This window comes from Octopus bimaculoides, chromosome 5 (genome assembly GCF_001194135.2).
Source record: "Octopus bimaculoides isolate UCB-OBI-ISO-001 chromosome 5, ASM119413v2, whole genome shotgun sequence".
Classification (NCBI taxonomy): Eukaryota; Metazoa; Mollusca; class Cephalopoda; order Octopoda; family Octopodidae; genus Octopus; species Octopus bimaculoides.
In genome coordinates this window covers 55,405,625-55,417,965 of record NC_068985.1, presented here as the reverse complement: position 1 = coordinate 55,417,965, position 12,341 = coordinate 55,405,625, and the positions used below count along the sequence as shown (strand labels likewise).

Sequence of the window (12,341 nt, the reverse complement as noted above, 5' to 3'; positions counted from 1 at the left end):
TCATGTAATTGAATAAAATAAGTACCAGTTGAACACTGGGGTCGACATAATCAACTTATCCCTGCTTTCAAAAGTGCTGGCCTTGTGCCAAAATTTGAAATCATTATTATTATAATAGTTGTGTTTATTTTGATATTAAGATTGCAAAAAATTGACCTTGTTTGTAAAAAATTTTGGGCCTGGGTTTGCACCGTCAAAGCAAATTTCATTCTCGTACTTATGATTCAGGCATTTTTGGGTATTTTTTAACACAAGGATTGCAAAATGGAAGAAAATTATCATTAGCAATTGGCATTTTTTTTTCTTTCTGAATAATGTCAATATTTCTACCTTCATTTAGGATAATAAAACAAAAGAATACCGATGTGCTGTTTGGTTGTCTTTTATCTTTCATTTATTTGAATCATTGAGCTACGGTCATGTTGGGTTTGAACAAAACACCTCCGACACTTATTTTTTTATGTTCATATTTTTGCCAAACGAGGATGTAAACAAACCAACACCAGTTTTCAAGTGGTGGAGGAGGCAAACATAAACACAACATACACACACAGACAGACACATGTGTATGTATTGATGTAATTTTTCACACTGAATCTGATTTTATTCACTTCTAGAAAAATTTTGGAAAAATGTTCACTAAAAATATGTTACTAATTGATTAAGCTTAGGTCATCAACTGGTCGAACTGAACCTAAACCTCAACCTTAAACCCAAATTCTAACCCTAAACACTAATTCTAACCCTAAACCCCAACCCTAACCTTAAACCCTAACATACAGTTTGTTTTTTTATATTTTGCAAAACATTCATTGAAGATTTTTCCTTTTTAAATCATTTGTGTGGCTGTTCAACAGTTCCACATGATTTTATTCATTAGAATTTATTAAAACTTTAAAACTTCTTACAACTTTTATTTTGCTAATAAAAATTCCTTTTCTTAATGTTTTGCTTTCATTTGCTCTCATGCAGAAAATGCCAGCTTCCAAATCCTGCTTTGTGATTTGGTAAAATGATCAAACTTTATACCCCTGCAACACTTTTCTAAAAAAATTTTCTAGAACACGTGAATAACAAAATCAGATTCAGCTGGAAAAATTACATCAATATACCAAATTTGAAAAATTTCCTCTAAATTTTAAAATTTCAAAAACTATAAAATCAACAGAAAGGACCTGAAATTTTATTGATGATCTATTTTTCTTAAGAGATACAACAGCTTTAAATAAAAAAGACTCATCAGTCCACCTTATGGTCCCAGTAGACAAAGTGGAAAAGGCATTGCCTCAGAGGGTTGCAAAGGAAATACACTGGAACAGTCACCCTGACTCAAAGGGCTTACACTTGTGGATACCCATCTCTGTAACAATAGTAGTGAGAAGGGATGTAATTGAAGTGTCATGAATGCCGAAGGTCTCAACTGTAACAGGTTCAGAGAACAAGTGATGCTTTGTCATTTTGCCCAAGCTGCAAAGTCTGGGCTGGGAGTTGAGCACACCAGGTTGTTGCTGGAGGAGGTGTCGCAGCATGTGGCATCCCAGATATGGGGCCAGCCACCACATAACAGGAAAATTGTTATGCTGTGTATATTTGCAATCACAAGTTGAAATATACACACCTGTACATAAAGAGGTGAGTTTACAACGCTAGTGTTACAACTTTAGAAAATAGGCTATTCAGCAATAAAAAGAGAAATTTGTAATAATGATATTGACTACATTTGTATATTCATTTTGTCCACTTGGGATACCAAGTGTATTTTTGCATTTTCCCAGATTATTTTAGTTTCAGATCACCCATACAATTAAGGGTGTGCTTAGTCTTGAGGCTGCAAACAAGGGTAAGTATCTAAAAATTGAAAGAACCATCTTGAATAATATCATCATTATCTGGTGACTTACACTCGACAGTAAAACAAAACTGAAAGAAATTTTTTTCCTTTTAACCTGGAAGTTTAATTGGAAATTATTCATCTATTGAAGAAATAGCAGAATCTGTCAGACACTAAGAAATGTCTGAGAATTGTAGATGACATAATGCTAATGATCAGATCTGATATGATAAAAGTAATTCACTTTCTATAGAATATTAAAAGTAATTCACTTTCTATAGAATATTTACACCATGGCAATTGTTATTGAATGTGTCGTTTAGTTTATTGCATTGTTAAGATTAACTAATAATTCAGTGATGTGCTGTAATGAGTCCGATGAGTTTGGGGAATTACCAGACGTGGTCAAATGGAATGGTTTGTGTGGTTGTTGACAAAAAGAACCAAAGAAAATCAGTTGTATTGACAACTCAGGATCAAATTGGTACTTTCTACCAATTTATGTTGGAGTTGAAGTCTACAGACAAAACAGAATTAATGATAACAACAGGAGGAAGCTACTGGGTATACAAAGTGAAGGCGCATGGCTCAGTTGTTAGAGCGTTGGGCTCACAATCATGAGATAGTGAGTTCAATTCCCAGGCTGTATGGTCATCCCACGTTATATAAGGGTGAGTGGGACTAGCAGGAAAAAAGACAAAGATAGTGGTATATACAAGGATCAGCTGAAAAATTCATAGGCCACCCAAGATACTCTCATGGAACGTGACCAAGTGAGGTTGTGTTCTTGAGCAAGACTTTATTTCATGTTGCTCCAGTTAGCTCAGCTGTGGAAATGAGTTGCAGCATCACTGGTGCCAAGCTATATAGGCCTTTGCCTTTCCCTTGGATAACATCAGTGGCATGGAGAGGGTAGGCTGGTATGCATGGGTGACTGCTGGACTTCCATAAACAACCTTGCCCAGACTTGTGCCTAGGAGGGGAACTTTCTAGGTGCAATCCCATGTCATTCATGACCAAACAATGGGGACCAGTAATTTTGAGGTAGGGGCAGGGGTGTCAATACCATTGACCCCAGTACTTCTCTGGTAGTTTATTTTATGAAGCAAAGTTGACCTCAGTGAAATTTGAAGTTTGAGCAAAAAGAAATGAAAGAAATACCACAAGGCACTTTTTCCAATGCACTAATGATTCTGCTACCTCAGTTTCTAACTTAGGCATAAAGCCAGCAATTATTGGAAGGTTAAAGATTTGTTGATAACCCTAAACTCAGTAATTGATTGATAGTCCATTTTATTGTCCCTGAAAGGATGAGAGGCAAATTTGACTCAAGCAGGATTTCAACTCAAAACTAAAGAGCTGGAACAAATAGCACAAAGAACTTTTTCTGATGCTCAACCAACTCTGCCAGGTCACCTTTATGAAGAGTTAGTTATAAAGGTTTTGATGGTTTTGGCCATGGGGTTACCAATATCATGGTTTTGATATCAATGTGTGTGTTCTATTATTATCACAGTTGATATTGTTGCTGTAATAATCATGGTGTGAGATAAAGTCGGCTGTGTATATTAAAACAGAAGCAAATGTGTGAACGTTTAACAGCTGATTTTATTAAGGGAAGGCTAAGCATGCATACATATGTATATATCATCATCATCATCGTTTAATGTTCGCTTTCCATGCTAGCATGAGTTGGAAGGTTTGATTGGGGACTGGCAAGCCAGTAGGCTGCACTAGGCTCCAATCTGATCTGGCAAAGTTTCTACAGCTGGATATCCTTCCTAACGCCAACCACTCTGAGAGTGTAGTGGGTGCTTTCTACATGCTAGCATGGGAGCCAGTCAGGGGGCACTAGCATTGACCATGTTCACAAGGTGCTTTTTACATGCCACCAGCACAGGAGCCAGTCAGGGGGCACTGGCATTGACCATGTTCAGATGGTACTTTTTACATGCCACCAGCATGGGAGCCTGTCAGGGGACACAGGCATCGACCATGTTCAGATGGTGCTTTTTATATGTCACCGGCATGGAAGCCAGTCAGGTGGCATTAGCATTTACCCATGCTCAAATGGTGCTTATTACATGCCACCAGCACGGGTGCCAGTCAGGCAGCACTGGCCATGACTATGATTTCAATTTCACTTGATTCAACAGGATTCTGAAGCAAATCATATTACCCAATGCTTCAAGGGTACTCTTAAATGGGCCAGTTATACAACAGTGTAATCAACTATGGCTGTGATCTCACTTTACTCGCCGGGTCTTCTCAATTACAGCATATCTCCAAAGGTCTCGGTCTCTTGTCAGTGCCTCTGTGAGGCCCAGTGTTCAAAGGTCATGCTTCACTACCTCATCCCAAGTCTTCCTGGGCCTACCTCTTCTACAGGTTCCTTCCACTGTTAGGGTGTGACACTTCTTCATACAGCTGTCCTCATCCATATGTAACACATGACCATACCAACACAGTCGTCTCTCTTGCACACCACATTTGATGCTTCTTACAACCAACTTTTCTCTCAGGACGCTTACACTCTGTCATGTATGCACACTGACGTTACACATCCAGTGGAGCATACTAGCTTCATTTCTTTCAAGCCTACACGTCCTCAGCAGTCATGGCCTATGTTTTACTGCCATGTACATGGCAGTTCGCACACATAAACCATAGTCTATCATCAAATCCTCACTGGTAATGAGACTAGGACGTAGGGATTGACTTAACTGTATTTGCACAGCTATTTGTTATCTAGAAAGTGAAAAGACAAAATGATATGAATCTACCAAAACTTGTTAAGATACTTTTCTTGATTTGCTTGGTGCAAGCTGAGATCTGTCCTGCTTGAAATGTCAGCAGCGCCCTGGGATGATGTTGGCACCAAACTGCTTAACTAATGAAAAAGGCACAAATCTCAAAAACATTCAAGATGATGTCTTCAGCATGGCTTCAAGCCGATTGGATGAGTTTTAGGTTGTTCATGTGAACATGGTTTGGTTCATTCATCATAATGAACTAGTAATTTCATGCTTGGGTTTCAATCCCTACAGTTTCTAATTTGGACACAATACCAGCAATTTTGAGGGCAGGGGATTAGTTGATACTATTGACCCCAGTACTTGGTTGGTACATTTATTTTATCAACCCAAGAGAGATGAAAGACAAAGTTGACCTCAGCAGGATTCAAACTCTGAATGTTAGGAACCAGAATAAACAGCATGAAGCATTTTCTTCTGATGCTCTACAAATTTTGCCAGCTCCCCACCTTTATATAAAGTTATAATGACAACAAACACTGATAAAAGCATCAGAGCAAAATTTATTATATGTATTGGGTTTATTGGGTCCTCAAATTTTTATATTACTGTTGATATAACCAGCTAATCTGGATAAATCGGTTCCTACAGATGAAACTTGACAATTGGTTTTATTTCTTGTTGAGATACAAATGAATCTTGAAGGAAACAGTTTTATCTCATTTTGGATTTTTCTAGACTTTAGCGAAACAATGATGCTTCTTCAGACATGCCATCTTGGGGCAGGTTCCAGTACATTTAGAATACAGAAAACACACGTGAGAAGATAAACAGTAAAGTACACAATTTTTAGTGATGCTGCAATAGAATGCACACTGGAAATGGTTTCCTCTAACACTTTGTAATGCTTCAGCGCAGACTTCAATCTCTTCAGTCCGATGAAAGTAATCTGTAAAGATAGGGACAAAAGTATTGACTTCACTGGGATATTTACAAATAAGATAGTGTTGCTGGTAGTGACGTTGGCAGCGGCAGTGGTGAGGGATGCTAGTGGTGAGATAGTAGCAATGGTGGTTGTGGTGGTGGTGATGGCAGCAGTTGTGGGAACGGTGGTGGTGCAGGTGCTGGTGGCAGTAGTGGTGGTAGTGGTGGTGCTGCTGCTGCTGGTGCAGGTGTTGATGCTGGCGGTAGTAGTGGTGGTGCTGCTACTGCTGCTGTAGCTAGTAGTACTGCTGCTGCTGTAGCTAGTAGTGCTGCTGCTGGTGATGCTGGTGTTGATATTGTTGTTATTGGTGGTGGTGGTGGTGGTGGTGGTGATATTATTTTTCTTCTGATACTGTAAAATATCCCTTTAATATCATTATGGCATCAGGTAGTATTCTATTGTAGTATGTCACTTTTGTTGTTTGGTGCCACTTCCATATTCCAAATATTCTCATATTTGTTTGTCTTTGACAAAGATTAACTAATATTAAGTTTCACTATTTCCATATTCTCAGCATCTGACAAACAAAGATTAACCATTGTTATATGTTACTTACCATTTTCATGTTCCAAATGTCGTTGACAAACAAAAGCCTCCAACATTATTTGTCCTTTGCTGCCTTCTATAAATTTCCGAACTTTGTCTGCAAGAAATCATTGAGAAAACAAATATTTATATCTTTATATATCAAGTTATATCTGTCAAACAGTAAAGATTTTAACAATGGTTAAAGTTTAACTGCTTCCCTTTTTTTCAGTCCACACTGTAAAATGGTTGGCATTTAGAAGGGCATCCAACTGTAAAAACCATGCCAAAATTGACCTCGCCTGTGCTTGTATCATGTAAAAAGCACTCAGTCCATTCTGCAGGATGGTTGGTGCTAGGAAGGGAATCCAGCCATAAAAACCCTGCCAAAACAGACACAGAAGTCTGGTGCTGGTTCCTGCCTGATCAACTCTTGTCCAACCCATGCCAGCATGAAAGGTGGACATTAAATGATGATTCTACCAGATTTCTAGACTTTAGTAAAACAGTGATACTTCTTCAGACATGGCATCAGTTTGTGCCAGTCACTGTCAAGACATCAGGTGCTCTAGGACTCTGTACTACTGATTTCCTCTACAAAATAGGGATAACAACAGCCCATTGCAGAAATGAGCCCCGCAGGGTAAAATGGCTGCTGCAATGAGTGTCACTGGCCTCTCTCTATTGCAATGCCATCACAGTCATTGCTGCAGGGCATGGATGAGCCCGCCATGTGTTCTTGGGCATGTGGCCCATCACCCCACCCCCTCCATTTTCTGTTGCTTCCCCCAAACACACACACACTTTTTTTTCCTTTTTTAACTCTCTTTTTTCCTGTTTCTTAATAATAAACTAATTTTGCATATTCCCTGCTAGCAATATAAAGAAGAATGCAGTTGGCACCAAATAGCCAATATGAGATTTTCTCTCAGGATAACTGCTGCAGTATAGTTTGTTCTAATAGAACATCCATGTTTAAGTGGGGATAAATATTACTTCTCTGTATTAATACTGCCTCTGTTGCATATATATATATATATGTGTGTGTGTTTTCCATGCTATCATGAGGTAAATGGTTTGATAGGATCCAATGAGTTGTGGAGCTATATCAAAGTATAATGTCTGTTCTAGCATGGTTTCTACAACTGGATGCCCTTCATAATGCCAAGTCTCTAAATGGTAAGTCATTCTTCTGAAAATAGCAGCCAAATCTCCCTCAAAACATACTATACTGTCTTAAAAATTAAGGAAGGTAAAACTGATGAATGTAATCCTGGATATTCTGTGATACACAGGAAAAATCTTTGATCATAGGTTTGCTTGATCAGGACTGACCTGTGCCCAAAGAATGACAACAGCCACAGTGATGGTGGCAATGATGACAACAATGACTGAAGAAGAATTGTGAATAAAATATTTGCTACATACCCAGTAAAAGTTCCATGAAACTGGTTTTGTGGCGCTTTATACTAAACAGTGTCATTCCATATTCCTGACAAATCTGTAAAAACAGCAGAATATGAGATCTTGCTGGATTATAAATTTCCCTTAAAAGATTACATGAATTCATACTAAAGAATTCATCAACAAACATAAAACACACATACATACATGCATATATGTAAGTCAAAGTAAGTCAAAAATTATATGCACTCTTCTTTCTGTGATTTATTAAAAGAAAAGCAGGCGGTTGAACAATTACATTATTTTTCAACATAGTCTCCTTGTTTTTCAATGCACTTTTTCCAGTCCTCCACAAGCTTGCTTATTCCATCAGAGAAGAAGGTTTGGGGCTGATTGCGTGGCCATTTATGCAGTACTTGCTGCACTTCTTCATCCATAGCAAATTGACGACCTTGTGGGCATGCACTGTCATGCAACAATGACACTTGCTTTGACAATAGACCTCTGTGTTTAGTGTGAATTGCTAATTTCAGTTTGCTGACCAACATTTCACTGTAGCCTACACAAGTGACTCTAGACCCCCTTTCCAGGTAAAGCTCCAGTATAGGCCCTTTTGCATCTCAAAAAACAGTTGGCATCAATTTTTCTGTGGAATTTCTTCGCTGGCAATTTCAGGTGTTTCCACTCCATACATTGCCTTTAGGATTCTGGTTCAAAGTGATGGACCCCAGGCTCATCTCCTGCGACTATTCTCTCCAAAAAAGCTTTACCTTCATCATTGCAGCAGCTGAGTAAGCATTGACAGATCTCCACATGACTGTGCGATTCAGTAATCTCTCATGGCACCCACCTCACACAGACTTTACAGAAGCAAAGCTTGTCATGGATGATTTTGTATGCAGAACTGTGACTAATATGCAAATAACATACCACTTCATTGATGGTTACTCGTTTGTTCACCAGAACCACCTCTCAGGTTTGTTGATTCTTACATCAGTGGTGGAGTTTGATGGATGTCTTGCTCTCGCTTTGTGCTTCATGTTTGTCTTTTAAACTTCTCAATCCACTCATACACACCTCTAAGTGGCAGAGTGCTGACCCCATATTGTACTGAAAGTCTGCAATGAATGTCAGCCCCTAACACACCTTCTGACCAGAGAAATCAGATCATTGATCTCTGTTCTCCTTTGGTGCACATTGCTAGCAGAGTGAGCATGTTTATACCTGAAAGAAAACTGGAGTGATCAAGTGCAAATACATAGTGTGCACTATCATTTAAACCACCCTCCTCAGGCCCAAATGTTCTGCTCTGTTCTATGTTCAAACTGGCCAGATTCAGCCTCTCATACCTACCCTACAATGTCATTCTAAAAATATACAATCACTTCAGCAAAATCACGAAGCTACATAATCAAGGGCAAAAGACCCCCCATCAGTCATGAATGATTGGATGCCACTGGGATTGGACGCCACTGATGTTATCCAAGGAAAAGCAAAGGCTGATACAGCTTGGTACCTGTGACATCACAACTCATTTCTACAGCTGAGTGAACTGGAGCAATGTGATATAAGGCGTCTTACTCAAGAACACAACACACTGTCCAGTCCCAGAATTGAACTTACTACCTCATGACTGTGAGCCTGACACTCAAGCCACAAACCATGTGCCTTCACAAAATAAAATAGGTTCTACCAAGACTTGAAGTCGGATCATTGTATTCACCATAGAACCACTTGCTCATCATACTTGCTCAAAAGCAAAGCTACACAATACTGCTTTAATTCAAAAGATTGTAAATCAATAAGCATTAGATTTGACACAGGAATAAACTGAATGCTAAAGGGTTAACCATTATGGTAACTGAAAAAAAATAACTATAAAACATGAGCTACATGAAGACACTATTATTACCTATATAACTTTACTGTAAACTATGGGAGCTTTTTCTGTCACACACTATTTAAACTGATGTCATGGAGCTACTAATTATTGCTTGTCTGTTTATATATTTTAATATGTCTTAACTGCTGCTAACCAATATTCTTCGTATGTGACGCAATTCCAAATATACATGACATCTTCGACATATTTGTCTTGAAGGCCATTTCAAAGATTAAAACAATGTAGATAGAACTATATGTTGGAGTTCTTCATATTTATGTTGTTATGATATAGATACTAAGATATCTTCATACCTGTGTTGCAGAATTTAAGGTTTCCAAGATTTGAAAGTGCCAGTAGATCACCCCCAGAGAATCATTTCTAGAGATTGAAATGGGTTTTATTTCTGCCATTCCTGAAAATACAGCAGAAAAAAAAAGAAAGAAAATTAAGATAAAGAGATGAAGAGAAAGAAGGAATCAGTCTTTCAATATATTAAAGTAGATGATGACAATGACAATGAAGATGACAATGATAAAGAGGAGGAAAAAGGTAACCACAACAATACTGATGATGATGGTGACATGATGATGATGGTGAAAACAATGATAAGGAGATCGATAATGATGACAATGCTGATGATGATGATTTGTTTGAATTAAACATCATCACTATCATCATATTAAATCTGTTTCCATGCTGATATGAGTTGGATGGTGAGATAGGATCCAATGGACCAGAGGAACACTTCCTGCTCCAATGTCTTGGTTCAAGCATAGTTTCTATCAATGGATGCCCTTCAAATACATTTCTCTTGCCTCTCAAAAATGACTCTCAGAGATCAAATGTATTCATACCTTGATCCACTGATAAACTTATTTCAATTTTAAAAAATGAAAGAAAGAACCTTGATGTAGGGTGACCAATGTGGAAACCATAAATCTCTAATTTTAAAGGAATCCTAGCAGCAGCAAGAACCAAATTGTTTTGAAGATTTTGTTTCTTTTAGTGTTGTTTGAAGTACATCAAGAAAAGGAAGAATTAGAAAAATTAATTTCAGCCTTCAGACTTTCCCTATTAATTTCGTCTTTTGAATTATGAACATATTTACATCATAAGGGTTTTTTCATTGTAAGGCTTTCTTTTTTAGTTGATTTTCACCTAGCAAGACTTATCGTAGATGGCGTAATAAGTCACACCCGGACAACGTCGGGTTATACTGCTAGTTTATATATACAGGGTGGCCCAAAAATAGGTTTACAGTTATTCAACTATCTCTTTCGCATTCATATATTAACAGTTTAGATCTTAATTATAAAATAATATGAAACCATTATTCTACGCTAATTTAGTTAATTTTGTCTAGCTCCCTTTTCAGTTTGAAAGATAGAAATTTAAATATGATAAAACGTTTTAAAAGAAATTTAAATTGGCTATGTGGTAACTGTAAACCTACTTTCGGGTAACCCTGTATGTATATATATACATTCACAGTAGTAACATAAGTGGTTCACAAGCAAATAGTATTATTTAGCTATAATATACAAATTAGCACGAAGTGTAAGAATGCAGAAAAGCATCAACCTGCTAGAAATAAGAGCTAAAGTCTTAATTAAACCACCGTAAAGCACCAAGATATCAGACGCTACTGCTGGTACCATCAATTTTAAATTTTATCCACAGATGATATTAACAGTAGTGACATCTCATTTCAAACCTTACTGTTTGAATGTTTTGTTTATAAATATTTTTGCACCATGTGCTGGGTTTTTTATGCACAGTGTACATCCATTTTTTGAGGACAGCTCTTTCAAGAGCTCTTTCTTCTAACTTAATTTTTTAAAATTACTTTTCAGATAAATAATGTCAGACATCAGGTTAACTCAGCATATGGAAAGGCATGCTGTAATCGTCACCTTAAAAGTGCAACATAGTGATACAAAGAGTCCTCAAAGTTGCCCGATCCTTTGTTATCAAAAACTGAAAAGAACTAGAAGCTGCTGACAGGGATCCAACATCAACAGCTAAATGCAAAACATATGCACAAGATCCTAATATGATCAGAACACATAACTTTGTGCAAAAAGTCCAAGAAATGATTGATAAAAAAACTCCAGAGAGTCAATCAGAGCTCAAGGTTTCAAAATGCTCCATCAGAAGAGTTGTGCATGAGGACATCCTGTACAAGATATATGTGATATGGAGGGTGTCAGTATATACTGGATGAGACAAGAGAGAATCATTCAATCTGTGCAAAGCACTTACTAAACACATTAAAATTCCAAGAGGTTGGAATATTTTGGGTTTTTTCTGATGGAAAAATATTTCAGTCAGGACCAAAAAGTAAACTGAAGGAATGACAGATGGTTATGCAGAGACCGAAATGAGGTTTCAACAGTCATGTATACTAAGTTCCCAACAACTGTGATGGTCTGGGAGTCATCAGCAACAATGGAAATTTCAAATCACCACACTTTTTGCACAAGGTTTAAGAGTTAATTCTGCTGTCTACACAGAGGTATGGAGAAAGTTGTGAAGCCTTGGATAGACAGAGTATGCAATGGAAGACCATATGTCTTCCAACTAGTTTCTGCCCATAAGGCTACAACAAATCAAGCATGGATGCATGCCAGTCTCCATGATCATGTTCTCCCAGACACATGACCTCCTAGCTCACCAGACCTCAATCCACTGAATTAGTACATATGGGGTGTAATCAAGAGAGAGATCAGTCCACACTTCCCCCCCCCCCCATAACATCTCTAAAACCCACTATTACCAGCACTATATCCAAAATTGATAAAGGTCACCTGATTCAGGTATGTCAACACTTCCAACCTTGTATTGAACCAGCCATTAAAAGATTATCAAGATTATCTGTGCCAATTTCCTTTCAAATATAATTTTTCTTTGAAGAGCTACATATTTTCTAAATTCATACAAATGATCTCAAAAAACTGA

At 37.7% G+C, this 12,341-nt stretch overlaps 1 protein-coding gene across 2 annotated transcripts in view; it reads right to left on the bottom strand.

The window, feature by feature from the left end:
• Positions 1-5,129: 5,129 nt before the first annotated feature.
• LOC106870011 (uncharacterized) overlaps positions 5,130-12,341 on the bottom strand; it is a 28,975-nt gene continuing 21,763 nt past the window's right edge. For both annotated transcript variants that reach the window (XM_014915972.2, XM_014915971.2), the window contains exons 2-5: positions 9,695-9,795; positions 7,523-7,595; positions 6,126-6,212; positions 5,130-5,533 (exon numbers count right to left, since the gene is read on the bottom strand). In XM_014915972.2, the coding sequence (XP_014771458.1) occupies positions 5,319-5,533; positions 6,126-6,212; positions 7,523-7,595; positions 9,695-9,795 (476 nt within the window). In that variant the 3' untranslated portion in view covers positions 5,130-5,318. The remainder of the gene's footprint in view (positions 5,534-6,125; positions 6,213-7,522; positions 7,596-9,694; positions 9,796-12,341) is intronic.